Source organism: Macaca nemestrina, chromosome 9, assembly GCF_043159975.1.
Source record: "Macaca nemestrina isolate mMacNem1 chromosome 9, mMacNem.hap1, whole genome shotgun sequence".
Taxonomy (NCBI): Eukaryota; Metazoa; Chordata; class Mammalia; order Primates; family Cercopithecidae; genus Macaca; species Macaca nemestrina.
The window spans coordinates 113,253,647-113,281,594 of record NC_092133.1 but is presented as its reverse complement, the minus strand read 5'-3'; the positions used below and the strand labels follow the sequence as shown (position 1 = coordinate 113,281,594).

Genomic DNA, 27,948 nt, shown 5'->3' with positions numbered 1-27,948 from the left:
CTATTTTCAGAATAAATGAAATTCAAAATGTTAAAATGAGGTGGCTGTGGTCGTGTCTTGGCCAAAGCATTCTCACTTACCTAGATTATGGTTCCATCACAAGGAAGAGTTTGGTGCTGAACTCTTTGTGGCTGGCATGTTCTCCTCCTAGATTGGCGCTGTTGAAGAAAAGCGGAGAGGAAGATGGGAGAAACAGACTCAGCAGGAGGCAGGAGGGCGGCAAGGCTCCGGCCAGCAGCCTGCACACTCAGGAAGCAGGGCAGTCCCTCATCAAGAAGGTAACGTTCCTCGTGTTAGGAAAAGCCTTCAGACGAACACCACTCTTGGAAGTGCATCAAAGAGACAAGCATGTGCCACCTAATTCCTTCTCTGTGAAGCATTCGTGCCTTTTTGCCCTTAGGGTACACGTTGAGAGCCTGTCACAGAGCAGCTAAAATTGGGTGAAAGGCTGTGCCTGGAGATGTTTTAGAACTGGGATCAGCAATACACGCACACTGTGTCAGAAACAAGTGACTGAATTTTAAAGTGTGTACTTTTTCTTCAGTTTAAAAACCTTCTTAAATGAAGTCTGGCTTTAGAATGTTATTAAAGCCTTTATAATGAAAAAAAATTGAACATCTTTAAGTTGCATATAAAATATGGACTTGATTTTCCTACGTAGATATTTTAAACCTAAGTATAAAAAGTAAGGACTTAATTGTGGTTTATGAGTATTTAGTTCATCATTTAAGTGTGTTTCATGAGTGACTATGCCTTTTATTGATAATGTACAGTAATATATGTTACAAGTTGAAACAAAATTAGGTAATGCATGGTGATCAATACTAGCAAGCATTTCATATGCGAAAGTATTGATGGATTGTTAAATTACAGATGTGATGATGACCAACTTTTGACCAGGTAGTGCACACTTTCAAACCTGATGGTGACTGATTTGCTGGCTGGCCCTGCAATTGCAAATGCACCTTCTGGCTGGAGGCGAAATGATGCACCAGTGACGCACTCCCTGGTCACTTTCTAGGATCAGAAGTCTTCAAGCAGAAAAGAAAAAGAATGCTTTCAACTAGATGATCCCCAGGCCCCTTCTAGCTCTAAAATGAGTTAAGCATCTGTGGAAGGGAGAGATGATGAGTGTGACTTTCATGCATTAAGAAACTTACATAAATATGAGATGTGCCCATAGAAGGGTGAGTCAGGAGCTCTGACACTATTTCATCCGATACTTCTGTGTCTTCTTAGGTTACACTGGAATGGCAATTTGAATTCTCTTCTTTGAGACATATGTGGTGTTAAAGATAATATAACTAAAGAATTTAACCCTCGGCCTTTTGTAAATTCTCAAATATAACTAGATGTTTAGAAAGTATACCAACATGCACATATTTTTCATACACCGTGTCAAATTCAGGTTTCAAAAATGAGATCCTGAAGTGAAAGAAAATCCATCTGTCAAATAGTGTATCCCCGCTACCCACAAACTTTATTTAAAAGAATCTTGAAATCATTGCTCCAAAAACAACTTTAACACATTCCTCATTAGCAAACCTGCCAACTACTATGTCCTGGCACCAAGCAGCGCCTGGCCCCTTGTCCATCATTTTGGAAGGTGCAGAGACTCCCCGGCCCATCAGGAACTGGGAGTCCCAGAGAGCCGGTGGAAATTTAAATGAAGCCAAAAAGCACAAAGCAGGAGAGGTTCCCGGTGAATAGTGAAATAGGTGCGTTACCCCCGTAGAAGAACGTAGAAGAACGGAGGATCACCTTAGGTGTGGAAGCCAGAAGGCTTTGAGTGGAGGATGAGATCCGAACCGCCTGAGGCTGGCTAAGGTTTTTAGAAGGCAAGAGAGGCCAGTTGGCTGCAGTTGCCCTTGGGGTAGAAAACCCAGTGACCTGAAGCCCCGGGGCTTCCAAGCAGGATGAGGCTAGAATGGGAAATGCCGCCTCTGGGCACGTGGAGGCTGCTGTTCCTGCAGCAGCGGTGAACTCTCCCACTCTTCCTCAGTGGCCTGCTTCCCTTTGGCTGGAGGCAATAAGCTCTTTGAAGTTAAAATAAGCCAATCTGTCTTAGGCCCTTGTAGCCCACATTGGGCAATCTCAGGTTCTGTTGAGGTCAGGTGTTTCTCATTCCTTCCCGAGGGCTGGCACTGTTTTCAGTCACCCCCTGGCTGTGCTCAAATGCGGTGGGTGAGGCGCCTTAAACCTGGTCTGTCTTAAGGGAGTCCCCCAATAGCTGAAGAGGCTTGACATGCCCACTGCTTGTGGGGTGTCTGAATGCTGCCTTGGAGAAGGACAGACAGTCATGACACGTGGGGCCTGAACAGGGGCGCTTGCTGCACGGAGTAGCTCTAGCCTTGCTGATGGAGAGGTACCCAGGAGAGCAGGTGCCGGAACCTTCCATCTTTAGCACCAAGGGCAGAAAGGAGCCGGTGTTACAGTTACGCCCTTCATCATGCCCTTCACAGTTCCTGCGTTCCTTTTATATGCTGAGAGCCTGCTGCCGTGAGTGTGCAGTCTGTGGAAATGTAGAAGAGGCAGGAAAGAAATGGGACTCTAGAAGTTCCTTCCATTGTTCCTATGAAAATACATGCAGCATGGAAGTCAGCACTGTCCTATAAAAATATATAATGTGTGCCACATAGGTGATTTTGAAATTTTCCAGAGTCACATTTAAAAATATACTAAAGGATGCCATGAAAAATCTATAACTGTTTTGTCTCTGTCAATGGATTGGTCCAAAAAGAAAACATATTTGAGGTGCTCTAGCCAGCATCTCATTTTTGGTCTTTTTTTTTTTTTTGAGGTGGAGTCTCGCTCTGTCTCCCAGGCTGGTGTGCAGTGGTGCAGCCTCGGCTCACTGCAACATCCACCTCCCTGATTCAAGCAATTCTCCTGTCTCAGCCTCCTGAGTACCTGGGACTACAGGGGCCTGCCACCATGCTCGGCTAATTTTTTATTTTTATTTTTAGTAGAGACAGGGTTTCACCATGTTGACCAGAATGGTCTCAATCTCCTGACCTCATGATCCACCCGCCTTGACCTCCCAAAGTGCTGAGATTACAGGCGTGAGCCACTGTGCCCGGCCCATTTTGGGTCTTTTATGTTAAGGTTTATATTGGGGCTGGGTGCAGTGGCTCACGCTGTAATCCCAGTCCTGTGGGAAGCCAAGGTGGGAGGACTGCTTGAGCCCAGGAGTTTGAGACTAGCCTGGGCAACATGGTGAAACCTGGTCTGTACCAAAAAATGCAAAAAGTTTCCAGGTGTGGTGGTGCACACCTGTCATCCCAGCTACTTGGGAGGCTGAAGTGGGAGGATTGCTTGAGTCTGGGAGGTTGAGGGTGCAGTGAGCCATGATCACACCAGTGCACTCCAGCCTGGGCAACAAAGCGAGAAGAAAAGAAAGGAAGGGAGAGAAGGGGAGGGAAGGGAAACTCATTTCACCAGAGAGAGAAAAACGAAATGAAGCAAAGTCTCAAAGAAGTGGTTTGGCAGGAGTCTCTGTTACAACTAACTTTGGGTTATGTATTTATTTTCACCAAATAGTTATTTTCAATTCCAACCCCATTTCAGCTTATTCAGCATTAAGACATACACGGTGACCTCCTATCTTTTGTGAAGATAGTCATCCAGCAAATCAGACCTTTTCCAAGAAGCAAAAACCCTTCATAGACTTGGCCATTAAAACCCTGTGTCTGTTTCTGAATTCCAGATGGGAACTGGATATCCTACTGTGTTTCAGTAGCTGTGAGGTCAGTGCACCCAGCTCAGATCTATGACAGCCCCAGAACAAGTGCCTGAAATTTCAAGAAAACTGAATCTGGCACATTTATATTCTCTGTGTCTGCTGCCATTGAAATTCCAGATCGCAATTCAGGAGAATTTAAAAGTCACTTTAAAGTGCGAGGATGGGAGGGAGAGAAAGGCTGGTGGAACGCCCTCTAAACTCCAGATGCTCATTCTACAGTCAGGGAATGAGTTGACCTGAGGTTCACATCACTGCATTGTGTGAGCACGTGCATGCTGCTGTTTGAACCCAGGCACGAAATACTCGAAGGCGATTGCGACACCCTGATGAGGCTCTTCTCTTCCAATACTCTGCAATGTTCCCTGTTTGTTTTAACCTGTAGGAAGAAGGAGGAGTTGCGGATGATATTGCCATTTCTAATCTGCTTTGGGTAAGACTCTAACACAGGTGTCCTCTAGATGGTGGCCAGTATTACACCTCGCGTGGGTGTACACTTCTGATCCTGGGTGGTTCCTTTGTGCACCCTCCCTGGTGCTTTTCTTATCTCCAGACCAGATGCAGCCTTTGCCCGGAGTGGAGAGCTGAGCCTGTGCCCTTAAACTATTTTTTAAATCATGTAATGAAAATACTTTTAAGAAGATATTTTCTGTTAAATGTTAAAACTGTCAATGAAAGTGATGGTTCCTCTCTCTGTAACTAACAATCTTCTATAAATTAACTCATTTAATTACTGCACAAAGCTGACTCAGGTATATTTACCGCGCTTGTGTGGATTTATTTTAGCATCAGCATTCAAGGGAGGACTCTCTTGAAAAGAGAACTGAAATTGCAATGAGTCGATTAACATTCTGTTAGAAAAAATCATTGTTTTGTCTCTCCCTCCCCCATGTCCCTGCCTGGCCCTGCTCTGATATATCCTCTCTTTTCACCTTAAATCCTCTTGCTTTGCTCTGTAGGAACCTGTATATGCTTCTACTTATTCTCCTGCTATTCCTGCTGCCCATAAATACCTGTCTTTTGTGTCGATTAATTGGGTGAGGAAAAGCCACTCATGTTAAGCCTCACTGCAATTTCTGAGCAGCAGGGGAAGAACTTCTGTTTAATTTGGGGAATAATTTCTTTGCTACATTTCACTGTGAAAGAGGGGGATGTGTGTGTTTCAGTACTATTGTGTGTGTGTCCATGAGAATGTGCGTGCATCTATAAGAGAATGTCTGTGTGTGTATCATTGATAGTGTGTGTTTGTGAGAGTGTATCTATGAGAGTGTGTCTGTATGAGTGTGTGTGTCTATGAAAGTGTGTATGTATCTATGAGTGTGTTTCTGAGTGTGTATCTGTGAGAGAGTGTGTCTGTGTCTGTGAGAGTGTGTGTGTGTCCATGAGATTGTGTGTGTATCTATGAATATGTGTGCTGAGTGTGTATCTATGAGAGTGTGTGTATGAGTGTGTGTGTGTCTATGAGAGTGTGTCTGTGTCTGTAAATGTGTGCACAGGTGTGTGTTTAATTGGTTCTTCATGTATTTAGGGTCAGTCACACACACACTGATCCTTGGCTCAGATTTTCAGGTGGACTTGGTGGCATTAATTCCCCTCAGTCATGAAACTGGTTTAAGGGGAGAGTGTCCCCTTTCAGCCTCCACGCTTGGATCCTGAGTCAGGAGCCCAGGAGAGGTGGCCATGTTTTTCGCTCCGGCCCAGTGGGGATGTTGTCCTGCTCAGTTCCTAGAGGAGGAGGATATGGTGGAGGTGGTTTGGGGTGTGGAGGGACAGGGAGGAAGACTCAGCGAGGGGAGGCCCCTCCAGTGACCCTAATAAAGAACCAGAAGGAGCAGGTTCCAATGGCCCTATTAAAACTAGAGACCACGGACCCCCGGTCCCTTCCCTCCATCCTAGCTGTACTCACTCTGAACCCCACCCTGGAGGGGAGACCCGGCCTGGCTGAGCCACTCTGTAGGTGAATAACATGAGAAATGTGAACAGTTGTTTTTTTATTTCCCCATGGAATGTCCTTGGTGTCAAAACAGCTCCGCTTTTCCAGGAATGCCAGGCTCCCATCTCCTCTCTGCAGGGCTTTGCCCCGTCACTTCCCTCTAGGGCCTCTGTCCCCTCCCTCTCAGGGATTCTGTCCCCTCCCTCGTAGGGCCTCTGTCTCTTCCCTCTCAGGGATTCTGTCCCCTCTCTCACAGTGTCTCTGTCCTCTTGCTGTATAAACAATCGGCAATTATAAACAAAGTAATATAAACATCCATGTGCAGGCTTTTGTTTGGACATAAGTTTTCAACTCATTTGAGTATCAAGGAGCATGATTGCTTTATCACATGGTAAGAGTATGTGAGTTCTGTGAGAAACCTCCAAACTGTCTTCCAAAGCGGCTGCACCATTTTGCATTTCCATCAGCAATGAATGAGAGTTCCTGTTGCTTCATATCCTTGTCAGCATTTAGTGTTGTCAGTGCTTGGGTTTTTGCCATCCTAATTGATGTGTAATAGTGTCACGTTGTTTTAATTTGCAAATCCCTAATAATGGGATTTGCAAATTAGATATTCAGCATATTTCCATATGCTTATTTTCTATCTATATATCTTCTTTGGTGAGGTATCTATTTAGATGTTTTTCCTATTTGTTAATCTGGTTGTTTTCCCATGGTTGAGTTTTTTTTTTTTTTTTTTTTTTTTTTTTTTTTTTTTTTTGAGACGGAGTCTGGCTCTGCCGCTCAGGCTGGAGTGCAGTGGCCAGATCTCAGCTCACTGCAAGCTCCACCTCCCGGGTTCACACCATTCTCCTGCCTCAGCTTCCCGAGTAGCTGGGACTACAGGCACCCGCCACCTCGCCTGGCAATTTTTTTGTATTTTTTAGTAGAGACAGGGTTTCACCATGTTAGCCAGGATGGTCTCGATCTCCAGTGATCTGCCCGTCTCGGCCTCCCAAAGTGCTGGGATTACAGGCTTGAGCCACCGCCCCTGGCCCCATGGTTGAGTTTTAAGAGTTACTTGCATATTTTGGGTAACAGTCCTTTGTCAGACATGTCTTTTGCAAATATTTTCTCCCATTCGTAGTTTGTCTTCTCATTCTTTTAACAGTGTCTTTTACAGAAGTTTTTAATTTCAGTGAAGTCCAGCTTGTTAGTTATTTCTTTCTAAGATATTGCCTTTGGTGTTACATCTAAAAACTAATCATCAAACCCAAAATAATATAAATATTCTCCTATGTTATCTTCTAGGAGTGTTACAATTTTGAATTTTACAGTTAGGTCTTTGTGATCCAGTTTGAGTTAATTTTTGTGAATGGTGGAAGATTTGTATCTAGATTTTTTTTTTCATGTGTGGATGTCTAGTTATTCCAGCACTCATTTGTCGAAAATAGTATCTTTTCTTCATTCTATTACTTTTGCTCCTTGTCAAAGATCAGTCGACTATATTACATGAATCGATTATTGAGCACTCTATTTCATTGATCTATTTGTCTATCCTTTTACTAGTACCACACAGTCTTGATTACTGAGGCTTTATAGTAAGTCTTGAAGTTGACTGGTGTTGGTCCTCCAACTGTTTTTTTTTTTTTTTTTTTTTTTTTTTTGATGTGGAGTCTCGCACTGTCTCCCAGGCTGGAGTGCCGTGGCACGATCTCGGCTCACCTCAAGCTCCGCCTCCCGGGTTCACGCCATTCTCCTGCCTCAGCCTCCCGAGTAGCTGGGATTACAGGCTCCCGCCACCACGCCAGGCTAATTTTTTGTATTTTTAATAGAGACGGGGTTTCACCGTGTTAGCCACGATGGTCTCGATCTCCCGACCTCATGACCCACCCGCCTCGGCCTCCCAAAGTACTGGGATTACAGGCGTGAGTCACTGCCGCGCCCGGCCCCTCCAACTTTTTTCTTCCCCTTCAGTGTTGTGTTGGCTATTCTGGCTCTTTTGACTCTCCACGTAAACTTTATGATCAGTTTGTCAATATGTTCAAAATACTTTGCAGGGACTTTGGAATTGCATTGCATTTATAGATCGAGTTGGGAAAAACTGACATCTTGACAAAATTGAGTCTTCTTATCCACGAACATGGAATGTATCTCCATATATTGTTAAGTTTAAGGGAAAATAACATTTGCCAAATACATTTATGTTTCATCACTTCAAAATTAAAATTTCAAAAAATTCTATATTTTGGCCGGGCGCGGTGGCTCAAGCCTGTAATCCCAGCACTTTGGGAGGCCGAGACGGGCAGATCACGAGGTCAGGAGATCGAGACCATCCTGGCTAACACGGTGAAACCCCGTCTCTACTAAAAATACAAAAAATTAGCCGGGCGAGGTGGCGGGCGCCTGTAGTCCCAACTACTCGGGAGGCTGAGGCAGGAGAATGGCGTGAACCCGGGAGGCGGAGCTTGCAGTGAGCTGAGATCCGGCCATTGCACTCCAGCCTGGGCGGCAGAGCGAGACTCCCTCTCAAAAAAAAAAAAAAAAAAAAAAAAAAAAAATTCTATATTTTTCTTCTGACCAGTTTTTCCCAGCCGAATGTAACTATTTTACATACCAAGTATGTAGCACTAGCTCATCTGTGTTCTCAGAGGTCAAGTCACTCCTTTTCTTCCCTCCAGCAATACTGGTGTCTTAATATTTAACAATACAAAGGTTCAGAGAAGAAAACAGAGCATTTACACAGCACACAGGCTCTGTCTAAATGGACTGTTTGTCTCTGTGTCAGGCTTCAGCCTGAATTCTCTTCTTTCTCACATGCCTCAGGACTGTACCAGAATAAGATTTCACTTTATTCCCTTCTTTTCATCTTAGGAGCTGGTAGATGGTGACAGGACTGGAAAACAGTTACTTCGAGATCTGAGCCTAGACCCGTGATCTTCATCTTTTGTTCAGGCTACTTGAGGCTGTATGCAATGATGAGGGACTGAAATTTCTCTTAAGGAAGGTGCAAAGCTAAATTTCTTTCACAGTGTGTAGAAATCGAAATGATGCTAGCGTTTTTGAAAACTGAAAAGTACAACTTTATTACATTGACCATTTTTCTATTGCTTAATAAGTGCTCTTATAATTTCTTCCTTTACAGTTTAGTTTAACTAGATGTGAATAAGATAAAAATTTAAAAACCAGATCATAGTATTTTCTTCCCATGAAGCTCTCCGGTTGTGGAGTTTTACCCTGAAATCTATCCTAATCCTTATAATACGTCTTAGTTCTACCCTCTCTTGTTGGATCACATCCCTGTGTGAGAAACATTAAGGGAGATTTGCTATGATTTCTCAGTCGATGTATAAAGAGAGAAGCAAACCCATCAGCAACATCACACAACCTAAAAGCATTCATGTTAATTCAGTCTTTGCATAGTTTCCAGCTGTGACCTACCAAGTCTCTGACCATCTTTGAAAGAAGACGGTCCTTTCTACCTGTTTCACTACCTTCTACACACACACACACACACGTGCATACACATACACAAATACTCATTTTCTCCTCCACCCTCTCTCTCTGCCTCTCCCCACCACATTCATGGGATCTATCTTTGAAAGGATAAAGGACAGATGGGGTAGAGATTTCTGTTCAGATTCTTCGCCTATTCTCTTACTATTCCAGTCAACACTCAACGTGTATCAGCTAAACCTGGGAAATGATACAGTACTTATTACTGTACATATGTCCTTCTCTAAACAAGGAAAGAAAAAATTAGAAGGAAAAAAACAAGACAATAATGAAGAAGCTAAAAAAAGCAAATGGACAAAGATATCCATCTTCTTTGTTTTCACATTTTGAGTTCTAAAATAGAAGAGCAAAGAATTTTTATTAAATTCTTTGGAGTATAAACAACCTATATAATTTACCTCTTTATAGAGCCATGTAAAGTCAGACAGCAGGAATTGGGGAGCTGTAAGCCAACCCTACTAAGTAGCAATGTTAAGTAGAAATGTTTAGAGAAACAAAAATGTTTATGTTTAATACTATCATTTAGCAGAGAGTGAAAATTCTTTCTTCTTGACCTATATCTGGCAAAGAAATTGAAGCTTTCAATTTTAAAATGGTCATATCGGCCCAGGGTTCATATCCATCATGTACATGAAGGGCTCTGGGGGAATCCCAGTGCTTTGAAAAACAAAATTGTTGACTCAAGGCTACCATCTTTCTGAGTCACCATCCACACCCACTACCCCACCCTGGACTGTCGAGATGCCTCAGAGAATTCACCACAGAGTTGATTAAGTGAATAGTGAATCACCATCATGATGGCTGGACCTTTGGAGACGCCAACTTTCTTGGCACTTGGTATGTTTCTTGGAAATATTTGAATCCAAGTGTCATCTTGGTTTGATTAAAATTCACTCCTGAAACTTCATTTTCAAAGAAAACATATTCTCTTTGTTGAATTTTGATGAGGTCTTTTGGGCAAGTGAACCTCATCGTTTATTTAAAAAGGATACATGATTCAGAGAGTTACTTGGAATTAGGGGTTTCTCGCCAATCATGAGCAGAAAAGTTAGGATTTTTTCAAAAAAATTAGTAAATCTTAATTGTGATAAAATGTTAAACTTATAGAAACATTTCCATTCTAGACAGAGCACTTTCATACCCTCCACCAGAACCACTCATCGTTGACATTGGCCCCTTCCTTCACTCTCCCTCCCTTCCTCTCTCCACTCCTCATCCCACTTTCTTTCTTTTTTTTTTTTTTTTTTTTTTTTGAGACGGAGTCTCGCTCTGTCGCCCAGGCTGGAGTGCAGTGGCCGGATCTCAGCTCACTGCAAGCTCCGCCTCCTGGGTTTGCGCCATTCTCCTGCCTCAGCCTCCCGAGTAGCTGGGACTACAGGCGCCCGCCACCTCGCACGGCTAGTTGTTTTTTTGTATTTTTTTTAGTAGAGATTGGGTTTCACCGCGTTAGCCAGGATGGTCTCGATCTCCTGACCTCATGATCCGCCCGTCTCGGCCTCCCAAAGTGCTGGGATTACAGGCTTGAGCCACCGCGCCCGGCCCTCATCCCACTTTCTTGCCTTCTCTTCCCCCATCTCATTTTTCCCACCCCAACCATATGCCAGTAGTTTGGAAACATTGTGCTCCTCTACCATTCAAGATTTGAGTGTGTATTTCCTAAAGTCAAAGATATTTTCTGCCATAACTACAATATGGTGATCAACATGAGGAAGTTAATGTTGATACAATATTTATCTGATCCACATCTGTCTTAAATTGTGTCAATTTCCTCCAATAATGCCCTTTGTAGCCCCCACCCCATCTAGGATTCAAGCCAGGATCATTGGTCGTCATATCTCTTTAAGAAAAGGTTTTTAACCCAATTTAAATTGGCAGGGACCTCAAAATCACTTCCGGCTATGAGGGCCTTATGGAAGAATCCTGTGAAAGAAAGATTCATCACTTAGATGGTGGAGAAGTCCACGTTCAGAGCTTAAACCAAATCTTCCCAGTGCAGACCTGATTTTGTGCTGCTGGAAATGAAGGGAAGGTGCCTTTCCTCTGTCAACCCCCATCATTCCAGGGCGTTAAAAAAATGAACTGTCCCCATCTCCACTCTCTTCCTGTCTCTCCTGAATCAGGAAGTTCTCTCTCTTAAGGGAAGTGGTTTGCCATAGTGAGGAGGAAAGGGATCGGGGAAGAGAATCTCCGGGGTGGGCTTCACTCGGGGCTCTCCGAGTCCTCCCCTGTGTCAGCGTGAGACCTTAGGATCACAACGATCCACGGAAAATGCCAAGGAAAATGCCTTAGAAAGGCAGACCAGCTGGGAGACCTGCTAGAAGATGTTGAGTAGTGCTCAGAAGCAGTTTGAAAGCCGATGCCCTAGGAGCCTTCTGGGGGACCTGCTAGAAGAAGGTGTGGAGTGCTCAGATGTAGTTTGACGCTAGTGCAGATGCACTAGCAGCAATGGCCTTCCTCCAGTCTGAAAGACGGGGAAAGTGAGAAGCCAAAGCCAGGAGGCCATCTTCAGCCCCCAGAGCCCTTTCCAGAGGCGACCTGCAGGTGACAGCCAGGGACATGGCTTCTTCTCTAGAGGGGGCACCTTTCCACTCTTCCTTCCTTGGCATTAGCTCCATAGCCCCTGTGCTTCTCCCCTGCTCTCCACCCAGCCCTGTGCCTCACCATAGTCAGGGGTCTTGTGGTGCAGGGAGGGATGGCTTGAAGGCAGAGGGAAAGCAAACTCTGCCGGCCAGCGTTTGAGGACCTCCTGCCCTGATATCGCCCGCGACCGCCACCTACACTCTTCTCCCCAGTACACATCACTCAGTGGCGTAAGCCCTGTCCTCTGCCTCCATCCCTGCTCCTCTCCCTCCCTCCTCAGCCCCATCTCCCCATCCCAGGCCTGTCCTGAGCCCCTTCTCCTTTCCTGATGCCCTCTGAGTCCTCTGTAGCTTCTTCCCCTTCCCCTCCTGCCACTTCCCCAACCACAAGTCTAATGAGCATCACCAAAGGCTTGGAAATGGAAGAAGCAGATATCTCCAGAGACTTTCCAGTCAGAAACTGTTGAAAGCATTTTCAGTAGAATGTTATCGTGCATGTAGGTTACGTCTACAGCATAGTTCATCTTCAGCGTCAGATCTCTCACAGCTTAAAGCCACTTCCGTGGGCTCTCCTGGTTGCCTACCTGCCCGCAGAACATCAGTGACTGCAGGAAAAAGCAAACAGAGTCCCAGCAAACTTTCCCCTGCCCCTTATTCCTAACCAGCCTCCCTCCTTCTAACTGGGCAAGTTCCTTGCTTGCTCATGTGGATAAAGTTTTCTAGATCAATCATGTTCTTTGTGAGTATATAGGGATAAAAATCTCCCAGTTAACAGAGTTTAACTAGATGGGTTAAGACAGAGAAACTTTAAAACCAGGGCCCGAAAACAATCTATTTTGAACTGTTTGTGTTTACAAAGGATTTTTTTGGTGCTCCAGTACCCCAAACCGGTAAGTCACAGGACAAAGGTGTTCATCTAAAGTTTCAGTATCGCCAGTGGTTATCTCCAACCCAACCTGGATGTAAGGAAGCCGAGCCCATTTCAGATAGAACATTTTTGAACATCTTTGGACAATATACTTACTCCTCTTTGTCTACCTGCTTTTTTCACTCATGAAATGCTGCAGGCTGAGATCCACACCGCTGTCATTTCTCTCTCCTGTTTTCTGTTCTGTACATTTATGAACAGCGGGTCACAGAAAGTCGAGAGAGCCAGATGACGATTGAGGAAAGGAAGCAGCTCATCACTGTGAGAGAGGAGGCCTGGAAGACGAGAGGCAGAGGAGCGGCCAACGATTCCACCCAGTTCACTGTGGCCGGCAGGATGCTGAAGAAAGGTCAACGTGTGTGTGTGCCTATGTATGTGTGTGGTGTGTGCACAATGCACACCTGTGAGCACACTCACCCATAGAGGGCATGGTGGTACATGATAACTCAATTTAAAAGAAGAAACCATGGTCTCTTTAATTTTTTTATTAAAAAAAATTTTTTTTTTGAGAGATCGGGTCTTGCCCTGTTGCCCAGGCTGGAGTGTAGTGGCTCAATCATGGCTCACTGCAGCCTCAAACTCATGGGCTCAGTCTTCCCACCTCAAACGCAAACTCAAACTCAATCTTCCCACCTCACCCTCTCTAGTTGCTGGGACTATAGGTGTGCAACACCATGCCTGGCTTTTTAAAACTTTTTTTTTTTTTTTGAAATGGAATCTCACTCTGTCGCCCAGGCTGGAGTGCAGTGGCGTGATCACAGCTTACTGCAAACTCCGCCTCCTGGGTTCAAACAATTCTCGGCCTCAGTCTCCTGAGTAGCTGGGATGCCCGCCTCCATACCCGGCTAATTTTTGTATTTTTAGTAGACGAGATTTCACCATCCTGGCCAGGGTGGTCTTGAACTCCTGACCTCGTGATCCACCCACCTCGGCTTCCCAAAGTGCTGGGATTACAGGCGTGAGCCACCGCGCCTGGCCTTTAAAACTTTTTATGTAGAAATGGGGTGTCACTCTGTTACCCAGGCTGGTCTCAAACTCCTGGGCTCAAGTGATCCTTCCGCCTCAGTCTCCCAAGTAGCTGGGATTACAGGCATGAGACACCATGCTCAGCCTTCTTTAAAAGTTTTAAACTTACTGACGTTCTGTACATGTCTTTTGGGTAGGTTCTGTAAGATAGTCCTACTGAGTATCTTTTCTTCATAAATAATGTCATCTTCAATGTAAATGCATATTTCAATTTGTCACTATCTCAAAACTTACCCCTTTGGAATTGAGTGCAATTGTAGGTTTCAAAAGCAATTCAGATCTGCTAGCAAATATTGGTCCTTTCCCAGAATTACTTTTAAATCATTTCCATTTCCTTGTGACCCAGCAACCACATACCCTAAGTCAGCCTTTCCCAGTAAAGAAGTTTATCCCCTCTTCCTTTTAGGTTAATTCCTAGGTCCTTCTCCATGAAACCTGATTTCTCTGACTGACCAAGCCAATTCCGTATATGCTTTAATAAGTGTCTAAAAGGTATGCTCAGTTCCAAGGCAGTGGGGCGTCCCTGCTGCAGTCCTCTGCTGCTGAGCTCTTGGAACTGATTTGATGCCTGTATTCAAACATGTATGAAACTGACTTACATATGAAATGCTTAGTAAAGTCACCTGAGAGCTTTGAGTCTTCATAGGAGTGTTTGGGGCTTTATTTCCTATCCTGCAGGAAAATATTAAAATTTGGGGTCCCTTTGTCACCTATATGCACATACCATCATTTTCTAAGCTATTATTTAAAAGCAGATTTCCCAACTTAGTGGTAAACATTTTCACATTCACTTCATCTTAACATCTTGTCATCAGCTTTATAGGCTTAGCTTTCCTTTTTCTCAAAACCTTCAGAGAACCACACTTTCATGAATAGGACCTAATTCATTATAGGTACATAATAAATGTCTGCAGAAGGAAAGGAGGGGAAATCCCCGAATTGTAACTAACTCAAATCTTAGCAGGAAATCCCTTCCAGCAGATCTCTTCAACCTCATCTTGGAATTGTGAAAAGATAAGAAAAGATAGTTTACTCTCATATTAAATTATTTGCCAATTTTCTGCATCAGATCACAGAACTGGATAATCGTGTTTAAACTCCTTTAACATGAGCCCCAACCCTTCTTTAACAGAAGCACCTCCTTAGGCGCAGAGTGACTAAGTAGAACTGGAGCTGAGAACTTGAATTAGACCTCAGGTTTTCCAACTTCTAGCCCAGACTTTTATCTTGAAGACTTTCTGCTTTGGTTTCTTTTTTCCTCTTCCATCTTAAAAATCCTAATTTATTTGTAAGTGAGTTCTTACTACCAAATTCCACTGCCCTTGTCCGCATTGACATAAGAGGATATAGATTGGCTCTTATGCAGGTTTGGAGAAGGAACAGTTCCCATTTCTCTGTGAATGAGTTCGCTTTCATATTTTCCTGAATATATCAGGGAACTTGATTTAACAGGTGCTATATGGCTCACTCAGGAAATTATCTTCTTATGCTTTATAATTAATGAAAAAACTGTTTCTTATATTTCTAATATTTGCCATCACCTCCTGGGTTATATGTTTCACTTGAGTCATTAGCTCTTTTTGATTTGTAGTGATAAGGCATCCGATTTACATTCACTGAAGAATAAAATAACCCCCTACACAACAGCCTGGGTTCCTACCTCCTGGGAACATCAGGCAACCAGGAGTGACCACTTCTCAGTGCGTTGCCAGGAGGCATCCGGGGCCTGACCTTCATTCTCTCACCCCAGAAACCTCTCTTCTCCTGCTAGTCTCCTTAGGACTTTCTCCCTTTTTTATATTCCTCAATTCTGTGTAACAGCACTCCACAAGGTTCCTGTGGTATTCTAGGTTTCTTCTGGAAGCCAAGTACTCCAGCCACACCTGGAGTAAGCGAGATGTGACAATGTTCCCGAAGAGAGTAGGTGACTGGTTGTTGTACCTAGAATTCATCGAAAAGAGCTACGGGGGATCTTTGTTTTAACGTTTTGTAATTTGCATCTCTATGCCCTGAGCCATTCATTGCCTAAGGATCCTTATCTCTAGCTGGGAGAAGAGCTCTTTTGGATAGTGCCACTGCCTGAACCGCCAGCAGGGGGAGCCATGGCAGCCGGGTTTGCCTGGCACCGGCCAGGACGGGGAGGGATTTCTCCGGTTGCTTTGGAAACCAACCTTCAGAGTCAGCCCTGTTTATTAGCTGCGGAGTTAACGGCTTCTGTGCTAAAGAACTCCTCTGATGTCTCTTAAGCATCCTTCTAGTGAGTGATACCAGATTTTATTTATCTTTATCATCTTTCAATAAAGTTTACTTTCTCGTGGATATAAACCCTTTGCAGTTCTGGCAATTGAAACAAATTTTAAAACTTTTATTGACATCATCAACCAAATATATGTGCAAAATGAGAAGTACTTCTAGGATGTTACCTGCAACTTGAGTTTTAAACCATTTAATGGTATTTTTTATTAAATTTTTATGCTGTTATACTTCTCCCATTCACAGGAGGAAGGAGCAGAATCATTCATTCATTTGGTTTTCCTTGCGATAGTGATTGGCATATTCTCTGGATGTTGTTCGTCCAGGGATGCATTGTCATCTAAGTGGCAATGTCATCTAAGGATTTCACATTTATTACAAATGAGTACAGAGAACATTCACATCTCATTTTGTTTTTTGTAAATGCACTAGTTTTCTTTCCAATGCCTTCCACTTAGGTTAGGGAAGCGATACTCATCCTTCTCTTTACTAAGTTTTCTTCTTCCAGCTGGATACTTTCTTCATGCTGGAATTCCTCCCTTTCCCTTTCGTATGTCTCTGACCATTTGCCCTTTTAAAGATTCCTCACCCTGCTTCTCAGTAAATATACGAGGAAAAGCATTTCCTGTTTCCACCCACATGGGAGATGGACAGGACCTTCCAACACGCACAGTCAGTCCAGACCTGCCCTGGTCTGTGGTTTCTTCTGAAAGGTTGGCCCTCCTTGGGTTACTGTCTGTGTAATGTCCCCAAGGCCACTGTCCCTCCCTCCCTTCAGCCTGGAGGAGAGCTCCAGTGCTGAGGGTCACTTGCTGGCGAGTGTGACACAGCTCATTCTGCAGATGGCACTAAAGCACTCTCAGCTGCCCCCGCCATCCCCAGAGGGCCTCAGAACTCACAGCTGCATTTGCTCAAGTTTACATGTCACGAATATGTTTTCCCACGTCTTCAGCATTCATTTTGGAATATCAGCTTGTCAGCCACTACGATCCTTGGAAATAATAAAATCCTGTCTACATTTGCAGTTGGTTGTCCCACAGTTGCCGTACCTGTGAAGTGTGTGTGTGTGCGCCTGCATGTGTGTACATTCTTATATGTTGTGCCGTCTACCCTGGGACTCCTGGAGATCCATCAGGGTTCCGGACATTTCCAGAAGTGACCCTGAGATGCTCAGTAGCTCGTCTGTGTGTTCCGCAGGTTTGGCATCACCCACTGCCATAACCCCAGTAGCCTCACCCATTTGCAGTAAAACAAGAGGCACCACACCCGTTTCCAAACCCCTGGAAGGTAAGTCGCCAAGGCCCCGGCCACGCCAAGCCTGATCAGAAGAGGCCTCAGTGATGCGGTCTCACTGACAGTTTCTGCTCGCCTAGATATCGAAGCCAGACCAGATATGCAGTTGGAATCGGACCTGAAGTTGGACAGGCTGGAAACCTTTCTGAGAAGGCTGAATAACAAAGGTACCTACCAGAAGCCAGAAGGTTTTGCTCTCAGAATCTCTAAATCCAAATTCTGATTGCTTTTCTTCCTCAGCTAAATTGTTTTCTTTCCATTATGGCTTTACTAAGTCATACTGTAATCATTATCTTTGTTGTTATCTTCAAAAAATGAAGTTTTGGTCAAGACTGATTAGACTATCAACCCCTGATTCACTTGATAATGTACTAAATTGGGGGCCCCAAAAACACATTTGCTCTTGAATCTAAACTCTTGGGATGCCATCCAATCGGAATTGTGAACTGAGTGATTTTGCTTATAACTCTGAAAGCAGATTATTATATGTCGGCCAAATCAACATGATCTTGGGCCTGGTGAACTTTAAATTGTATGTTATCAGTTTCCAATAAGCTAAAAGCTGACATTATTTCTTATAATCACAAATGATTTCTAAAAGAAAATTATGGCAAATGAATATTGAAATAAATATTTCAATATAAAAGTCAATGAAATACACAAAATAAAAGCAATATGCAGAAATTGCCTTTTATCTCTTGATTAAAATGTCCAATCCAGGAAACTTACCAAATACTAGGCACTGGGAGCCCCTCCTATTGACAGTGACCACTAAAAGGTTGAAAATAATAAAACCACCACTGAACAGAAATATGAAAGTATAATATAATCACTAAACTAGCTAAGCAAGGAATACCAATCAGCAAAGCATTTATTACAAATGTGGAACAGTGATCTAGCCTTGGGTTAGCAAGCAATGGCCATTGCCAAATCCAGCTGCCCACCTGCTTTTGTTTTTTGTTGTTGTTTGTTTTGTTTGTTTTTTAGAGACAGTGTCTTGCTCTGCCACCCATGCTAGAGTTCAGTGGTCCATCATAGCTCACTGCAGCCTTGAACTCCTGGGCTCAAGCAATCCTCCCACCTCAGCCTCCTGAGTAGCTCCAACTATGGGTGTTCACCACCAAGCCTGGCTAATTTTTTTACTTTTTCTGTTTTTGTAGAGATGGGGTCCCACTATGCTGCTCAGGCTGGTCTTGAATTCCTGGGCTCAAGCAATTCCCCTACCTTGCTCTCCTGAAGTGCTGACACTATAAGCCTGAGCCACCATGCCCAAACCTGTTGTTGTAAATAAAGTTTTATTGAGACACATTCATGCCAATGTGAGCTTTTGCATTATAACAGCAGAACTGAGTAGTTGCAACACAGGCCCCATGTCGCCCCTCCCCATGCAAAGCCTAAATGTTTACTGGCTGGCCCTTTTCAGAAGAAGTTTGCTGACCCTTGATGTAGAATGAGGCTGAGGCTGGTTCATCCACCCGCAACAGAAGCAAGTGTAGGTTCAGAAGCGTTCAGTCGGCTAGTGTGTGCAGTAAGGTCAGCCTCCCTCTCTCCCACCATGTTACTGCAGAAGATTTGTTCAGGTGGGAAGTCCTTACGTCAGAGATAGGTCAGAGATTAAGTAAGGGCCTGGGAAGCAACCACAGGACCCTGTATATCACAATCATGTTTCCTCCACTCCGGGAACTTAGAGGAAATAGAATCTTCAAACTATTGTGAGGCATAATTGGAGTCCTTGTTTTTATAAAACTCTTACGTCATTTGCTTGTTTGTTGATAGTAAGCGGGATGCAAGAAACGGTGCTCACTGTCACCGGCAAGTCTGTGGAGGAGGTGATGAAGGCGGATGATGGTGAAACCTTTGCCAGATCTTACCACAGCGTGGATTATAATACGCCCACAAGTCCTGTGGAGCTGGACGAGGACTTCAATGTCATTTTCAATTCTTATGCACCCAAGTGAGTTATTTGGGTCTGCGTCTTTCCTCCACTGAGAAGGGCTTCCTTCGCCTACACACAGCATATCCACCAGGCTCTTTCCCCATGTGACCTCCTTCTCCTTCTAACTCCATCACAGGGGCGTTAGTATTCTAGAGCCAGGGCACGCTGTTGCAGGAGCCAGGGGCACAAAGCCTCCCAGCAGATAAAACATGCAGACGGCAGACCAGATATGCAGGCAGGCAGACCCGTGTGCCACAGGTGCTTGTCCTGTGCCATAAAGAAAGTGTCAATGGATTTTTCACATAACTTGAATACTGTTTTGCAGGTTTTAGGTTTACATCACTTAGCAGAGTTCAACGCCTGTCTTTCATTTGACATATTTAATTCTTACTCATAACTTTGCAAAATATTTGGATGAGATGGGCTCAAATTAGTACAGCTCACTAGAAAATCAGTAAGGCATGTTACTTAGCTTCCAATCATTTACAAAATCAATAGATCTGCGGGTTTTCTCAGTGATGACTAAGGGTTTCTCTTCCCACGGGAACATGACTAAACCAACTAGGAAAAGTGATTATAGTATTAGGAGTCCCTCAATCTCAAGTGCCAGAAAAACATCCCAATTCAAACCGACTTCAACCAAAAAGAAAAATGAGAGGGGTTTACTGGCTCACTGGCTGAACAGTGCCGAGGGGTTTACCAGCTCATTCGCTGAACAGTGCCGAGGGGTTGACCGGCTCACTCGCTGAAAAGTGTGGATGTGGCCTCGGGTTCTAGCGCCCCCTCAGAACACAGTCTGTCTTGGCTTTGGGCTGGCCGCACTCTCCGTCAGGCAGTGGCCTGGCGGCAGATGGACACCCCAGCTCTGGAGTCACAAGGCTGCCTCCCTGGCCAGCCCAGCACAGGTAGCTTCTCTTCCCAGTAGTCCCAGCAGAATTTCCAGGTTTGATTTTCTTGGCTTCAACTGGAGTCCCGTGTCCATCCCTAAACCAGTCACTGTGGCCAATGGGATGGAAGATGCCGACTGGCTAAAGGCGGGTCTCTGGGTCTCCTCTAGAGCCACGGTGGGGGCGCAGGGAGGTGGTTTCCCCAAAGGAAAATCCAGATGCTATTACAGAAGCAGAGGAGGACACGCTGGACAGGCTCCACCCACGGCAGTCCGCCACGCCCATCGGGTCTTTCCTGCGAAATTGTCAGAGTGACAATCTCTTCCATTATCATATATTTAAACTGCTCTCGAGATATTTTTTGCATGTTTAAGTTTGTTCAATTTGTTTCAATTTGCATATTTTAATTTCCTACCTTAAAAAATGAACCCTTTGCCATTTTCCACCTCAAAATAGTATTTTGGGTATTTGCATACGTAGCTATTTAACCACTTTGCAATCTTCCACCCACCTGATGTCACTGTTTAAATAGTTGTATATCATAATTTAAACATGTATGTATGTTGACACACACATATGACACCATGGTATGTAAAGAGGCCTTTCGGGCACAGAGGCCTGCGCAGCTGGAGGTGGAGAGTGGCAGCGGGAGTCTGTTGGGAGATCGCTTCGCTCGGTCTGCTCACCTCCCCGGGTCTGGTTTTCCACCCCAGAGTTGTGAGAATGTGGGGTGGTCACAGATGGTTGCGGGCCCATTTTATTTCAGATATTCTTCCCAAAAGTGGTTTTTTTCAGAGGGGGGCAGTGAGTTGAGTGAAAGTTAGTCGTGGAGAGACAGTAAGGGGACGGAAAGCTATTGCACAGGGAGAAAGTTTAGTCGGAGCGAAGAGGATTACATCAAGGAGCCGTGGTCTGCAAATTCCCTAGGGGCTTGCGGGAGACAGACAAATAGACATGGGTGTATGATTCCAAAGCGAGAATTAGGACACGTGCATGGGCGCCGTAAGGAGAGGGAAGAGCTTCCTAACCCTTAGAGCTGTCTAGCAGAGCCATGAGCCGCCCGGAAGTACTCCACACCCTTCCAGGCAGAGACCAACGGGCGTGAGTGAGTAGGGGCGTCCGGGCGTGGCTGAGATTTGAACTCAGTGGGCTTGCATCCCTCTTCCATCTCCAAGATTCTGCGACTCCATGTCAGGGGAGTGGCGGTGGGAGGAGGAGTTGCAAGACTCATAACAAAATCAGGAAATACCCTGTGGAGTCCAAGACCCACAGGTCATCCAGGGGCGGTGTCGAAGACTGGGACCGCGGCTCTGCTTCCATCCGCAGATTGACGTCTTCCGTGGCCGAGCACAAGAGGGCAGGTAGGCCCAAGCGCCGGGTTCAGGCCTCCAAAAATCCCCTGAAAATGCTGGCGGCAAGAGAAAGATCTCCTTCAGGAATACACCGAGCAGAGATTAAACGTCGCCTTCATGGAGTCAAAGCGGATGAAAGTAGAAAAGAGTGAGTATTTGAACCCCCACCCTGCTTCTGTGCTTGGGAATGTTTTTTTCCGAAGATTTACTCATTGCTTGGTTTTCTGCCTTGTGAAGGCCAATAATGGTGCTCAGAAGACCCTCATGAAGTAAAAAGGAGTAAGTTTGCACGTACATGTGCACGCTTACCTAGACTTTCAAGATTTTTCATGGAAATTCTCACAGTGTGTATCACCTGTTCAACTGGTTAATTCAGATTATCCTGGGGTTTGGTTTTTGTTTTTGTTTTTAAGAGACTGGGGTCTCATCCTGTTTCCCAGGCTCATCTCAAACTCGCTGGCCTCAAACAATCCTCCCACCTTGATCTCCCAGAGTGCTGGGATTACCTGCACGAGCCACCGTGCCTGGTTACAAATTATCCTGTTTTGTTGAGTTTTCTTTCTGGAAGTTAGAAGAGATGGATATTTCTGAGTATGGTAATTCAGCCATTTTCAGCTCTGTAGATCCTGAACACAACCATTCTTCATTTAATCTTATTCAAGAGCAAGTCATTTGATCTCTTACAGTAAAACACCTCAAATCACTGCGGTTTCTAATCCTAGATTTTTATTTATTTAATTTTTTTTTTTTTTTTTGAGACAGAGTCTTGCTCTGTTGCCTAGGCTGGAGTGCAGTGGTGCAATCTCGGCTCTCTGCAACCTCTGCCTCCCAGGTTCAAGCAATTCTCCTGCCTCAGCCCCCCGAGTAGCTGGGACTACAGGCGCACGCCACCTCGCCCAGCTAATTTTTGTATTTTTAGTAGAGTTGGGGTTTCACCATGTTGGCCAGGATGGTCTCGATCTCTTGACCTTGTGATCCAGCTGTCTCGGCCTCCCAAAGTGCTGGGATTACAGGGGTGAGCCACCATGCCCAGCCTCTAATCCTAGATTTTTATATTATTAACTAACACATATGCCAGTGCTTTTCAAATTGTTCTTGGTAGGACCCTGAGCTTCTCAGAATTGGGATGTGGGCTGGAGGGAGCTGGCTGGGGGCAATGAATGGAGGCGAGGAGATGGGCTTCAGGCTCTCACTCCCGCTGTAGGCTGAGCCACACTGTTCTCATCTGCCCATTAATGTGGGGTTCCATCATTCTGAAACAGTGATTTTCTTGGTTTGAGGTGATAGCATGCATAATCTTGATTTATGGAATAATCTTGCTATAATTTTCGTTTTCCCATAACATAAACCTATTTCCTCATGTTTTTCTTAGAAATATAGTATTTAGATGAAGTGGTTGAGTCTTTTCATTATAACTAGTTTACTAAGAAAGTATATTTCAGGCTGGGTGTGGTGGCTCACACCTGTAATGCCAGCACTTCAAGAGGCAGAGGCAGGAGGATCACTTGAGCCCGGGAAGTCAAGGCTGTAGTAAGCTGTAATCACAGCACTGCACTCCAGGCTGGTGACAGAGTCAGATTCTTTCTTAAAAAAAAAAAAAAAAAAAAAAGGCATATTTCAAAATCACAACACCACAATTAATTGACAAATATTATCATATTTCTCCAAACATAATCCCAGTAAAAAATGTTCTGAATATCTCTCCAGCATATACATTTTTAAAAACAATAAGTTGGAGAAATAAAGATTTGTTAGCACAAATCTTACATGCATTTCCTGTGCTTGCAGTTTTGGGGGGCTCAGGGGTTGAATTACTGATGACTGACTGACCCATAGATGTTTGCACTGAAAACCCGGCATCTTATAAATACAATCTTAACTATCTTAACTCTGAGAGCAGTAGACCTCAAGATAACGTCTAGTTGATCACTTTGCTTCAGCAAAAGATTAGAACCTAATCATCCCTTACAGAGTGCCTACTTTTTTTTTTTTTTTTTTTTTTAACATATAAAGGGTTTTGGTGAAAACTGTCTAACAGTCATCTGGCATCTGTACATTCGGGCATCTAAAAGTTGTTAGGATTTATAACAGCTTTCAGTGGAATTGCAACAAGTGAATCCAGCTCCTGGTTTTGTACTAAAGTGGCTGGTCCACATCATCACTCAATTCCTGTCCCTCTGCACAGCGCGGTGTGACACTTGTCAACAAGCAGTTTATATTTTCAATGCTGTATTTAATTCTTAACAAAGTGGTTAAGCACTGAATTGCACATTTAATCAAACTTGATTACGTTTTCCCTTTCAGGATTAACTTGAAAAGGCAAAGATGTTGAGTCAGTTGTGAATAATTTCTGACTGCAAATATTGTCACTGTAACTGAACCTCCTGCGTTGTCTTTCCTTATTCAACCCACCCAGTGTCTTCCAACTCCAACTTCTCGGAAGTCACCCTGGCGGGTTTAGCCAGTAAAGAAAACTTCAGCAACGTCAGCCTGCGGAGCGTCAACCTGACGGAACAGAACTCCAACAACAGCGCTGTGCCCTACAAGAGGCTGATGCTGTTGCAGATTAAAGGTATTTCAGAGCAGCCTGGCACGGTGACTCAGGGCCCGTGGTTTCTGTCTGGTCACATAAAGCTTCCTGACTGTGTAATTCATCGCCTGTGCCGGGAAGGGAATGCACGCTTTTTGAGAACCTACTGTGTGTTCCTTGCTATGTAACCTCCTGTCTCTTAAGCTTCCCCCAATCCCATGACATAGGAAGTATTCTGCCCATCATGGCTTCCAGAGGCAGGAATGTGTCTGGGGTCCCAGCAGCTACTGGGTGGCAGAGCTGGATTCGAACCCAGGTCCCCCCACTCCGGAATCCCAGCTTTTGCTCCTGGTGCCCCGTGCCCCACGTGGTGGCCAAACATCCATGCAGTTACCAGAGGTGCCCTACGTCATCAGAGGGGCTCTCTGCTCCCTGCCCAGTCCTCCCCGAGTCAGTACAGAACCGGGGAGGAAGACACAGCTTGGGGAAGGAATCAAGGAAAAGTGGATGCAGATGAAGCCCACCTGCCTTGCACTCCAGTGCCCTTCCTGTCCGTAGCCAGGGAGATTCCAAAGACGAACCAGGGGGCTCTGGGCCATGAGGAGGGAGACTCGGCTGCCTCCTGGCGGCCACTGTATAGATGAATCTTCCAGATGTGAATGGAGGAAATAACCTCTCCCTCCGGGAGGGTTTCCCAAGTCTTTCTGCATGACCGCTGTCCCATTGTGAGTGTTTAAAAAGACCAGTGACAAACTCAAATAACCGATCTCTGTCCTGAGTCCTAACCCAGAGACTACACGATCAGTGTAATTGTGGAAAGCTCAAAATCAACAAATATTTAGGAGAAGGTGTTGAAAGCCACAGAAGGTGGTGGCTCCATCCTTCCTGTTGAGAGGCCCCTAGGGTTCATAGTGGAAACTCCCCAGGGAAAGATCTGACCCTTCCTGAAGGCGTGGCTTCCCTTGCCTGGGCCACAGATGTAATTGGGTGCAGGAGGTGGCCAGGGGAGAGAAAGGCCCCCGGAGAAGAGTGAAGAAGGGAAAAGGAGCCTGTGCGCTCATCTCCCTTGGAAGGGGGAGCCCTCATTAACCCACACACGTGACACTGATAATGGTCCTGAGAAGCGGGTGACATTTGGGAAAGCACGAACCACACAAGCAGCCACTAGTGCCATCATGATGCCCTTTCTAAATCCCGCTGCTGCCACCCTGGGCATGGGCACTCTTATTAGCAGACAAGACTCTTTAGAAGTGAAAGTGTCTGCAGCAGAGATGCTTCCAATGTGGGTGCGTCCTATCCCCGTTCTGTCTGGAAAGACGGTGATTGTCTGCCTTGTGTTCAGGAAGAAGACACGTGCAGACCAGGCTGGTGGAACCTCGAGCTTCAGCGCTCAACAGTGGGGACTGCTTCCTCCTGCTCTCTCCCCACTGCTGCTTCCTGTGGGTAGGAGAGTTTGCAAACGTCATAGAAAAGGCGACGGTTGGTACCTGAAAAATAAAAATGCTTTAGCTAACCTCTCCTTTACACACCAGTGGAGTGTTCTTCCTGGCGTCAGTCACAAAGCTTCTCAAACGCCAGGTGTTGCATTCAAATGAGAAGGGATAGGTAGGATTTCTTGTCCTGAATGTCTCTCAAACAAGCCTTCATTACGTGTTTAAATGGAGTGTTTGAGGACTATGACCTACACCCAAGTGTTTAGGTCCTGGGTTTCTTCTTACTCCTGTGTAAAAAAGGAAGCGGCCCCCTTTAAAGTCCTTTATCCCAGGTAGCTGCGAAGTTCTGCCATAGACCTAGTGAATGAGACTGTCATGGGGTAAAGCCCAAAGAATGATGTTTTTTTAAAGCATCACATGTGACCTATTGAAGATGGAGAACTGTTGCTCTAAAGAATTGATACTCCCTGGTCTTTCAGTTACATTTTCTTGAGGTCATTGAAAATACCCAGTAACCAGCATCCACCCACACCCATGATCACAAGGCTTTCCTTGCAGGCACACACTGTTTCTCCCTCTGGTTTTGACACGTGCCACTCTGTCTAGCCAAGGGCTTCTCTACCCAGATAATTGTATTCCTTTCTTTTCTTAGGCCTCAGAACTTGCAGCTTTAATTCAGACAAAGAGGAAGTTTGATTGTAGAGCTACTTATATCTAAACCATCGAAGAAGGAATTAACATACACACTCATGCAGCCAAAGACTTCTGGAAGCTTCTGGGTGGCCAAACCAGTTACCAGTGTAAGACTTTATTGCACTTCAGAGATTGACAAGGCTTGAATCTGCTTTCTTCTCCCTTAGCTCATTCTTCTAAACCAGCTATTTTGCAATGTAAAATGTGATGCCCTCCTGTTGTTCTTATCCCCAAGCTGCTGGAGACCCAAAAGAAGATGAACTCTATGAAGCAGCCATAATAGAAACTAACTGCATTTACCATCTCATGGATGACAAATTTGTTCCTGATAACAACTACTGGGGGGAAATTCCAAAGTGCTCCCTTCTGCAACCCAAAGAGGTACAGCCCATGGGCTCTGCCCTTCAATGAGAAAGCACATTGAAAGCACTCAGCACAGGCTGCCCAATAAATTAGAGAGTAAGTGCCCAATAAAGGTTAGCCAGTGTCAGTGCCCATTGTAGAACATTTACAGTTTTTTAAAAGATTTTCTTTCTTTCTTTCTTTTTTTCTGAGACACAGTCTTGTTCTGTTGCCAGGCTGGAGTGCAGTGGCGAGATTTCGGCTCACTGCAACCTCCGCCTCCCTGCTTCAAGCGATTCTCCTGCCTCAGCCTCCTGAGTAGTTGGGACTACAGGTGCACGCCAGCACGCCCAGCTAATTTTTGTATTTTTGGTAGAGACGGGGTTTCACTAAGTTGGCCAGGATGGGCTCGATCTCCTGACCTCGTGATCCACCCACCTCAGCCTTTCAAAGTGCTGGGATTACAGGTGTGAGCCACTGTGCCCAGCCAGAATATTTGTTATTTCAACCCATTACTGACACCTTAAATGCTAATATGGAATCCAGAATATTGTTCAAAGGTGGCATGGATCATTGAAAGCATCATAGGCAAAATGTAAATATTAGCCCTATCTCTTACATTTTGTATAAACATTAACTAGAATATTTTTCAGTCCTTAAGTTTGAGGAACAATAGATGCATATATATATATAATTTATGGATTTTTCAATTAATATGCTGTTTTTGTCCTATCACACGAGTAAATATTTATTAATTACGTATATTTCCAGTACCATTAAGTATACTAAGTGTTGAGAAAGTGGAAGACACACAGGCCCTTAAGTTTTATTGGGTGGAAGAGTATTAAAAGGAATGTAATCTGGAGCAAGGTTGACTGTGTGATATGTATGGGCATTTACATGGAGGAAAAGTCACAGAAAAAGAAATCATCAGGAATAATTTTCAATAGAAAGTGAAATTGAGCGGAGTTTAGAGTTAAGCAAATTTGAATTGCTGGAAGTGAAGGGAGAAATCGAAAGAGTAAAACAAACTGTGAAAATAAGAAATAGCATTACATTCATGTATTCATTCAGCAAACACTTAGTAATCAATCCCTCCTGTATGTATTACTATGATCTAATCTCTGCCCGTAAGGATCTTGGAATTGTGTACAGGAGGGAAGACACCACTGGACCACGAGTGCCTGGCATATATGAAGTGGCCTCTGTGTATATATTAATGAATGAGCACATGAGAGGGGGAGGAATCGGGGAGAGAGGGAGGAAGTCGACAGGACGATGTACCTAAAGAACTCTTGTGAATCACAAGTTGTTAGCAGTTTGAGAGTTCAGAGGAGAGAACATTATCTTGGCCACTTAGGACACTGGGAGGAGGAATCATGCCCCCAGGGCAGCGGCTGGCTTGGCGGGGCAGTGCCAGCTGAGATCTCCTGGCGTTTTTGTGTCTGCGTTGGTTGCCCCATCGGGATTTCTGTCTTCCTCCCGTTTGAGTCGCTGTCAGCAGAGACCCTGTTGCACCTGATTCAACT

General features: G+C 44.7%; 1 protein-coding gene across 1 annotated transcript in view; it reads left to right on the top strand.

Annotated features, from left to right (window-relative positions):
* The window catches only part of LOC105480060 (supervillin-like), a 43,093-nt gene that overhangs the window by 8,652 nt on the left and 6,493 nt on the right, over window positions 1-27,948 (top strand). The window contains 11 exon segments of the mRNA XM_071070282.1: window positions 152-278; window positions 12,876-13,023; window positions 17,151-17,240; window positions 17,327-17,413; window positions 19,023-19,200; window positions 21,396-21,492; window positions 21,494-21,569; window positions 23,838-23,993; window positions 25,294-25,430; window positions 26,037-26,184; window positions 26,313-26,458. Of these exon segments, the coding sequence (XP_070926383.1) occupies window positions 152-278; window positions 12,876-13,023; window positions 17,151-17,240; window positions 17,327-17,413; window positions 19,023-19,200; window positions 21,396-21,492; window positions 21,494-21,569; window positions 23,838-23,993; window positions 25,294-25,430; window positions 26,037-26,184; window positions 26,313-26,458 (1,390 nt within the window).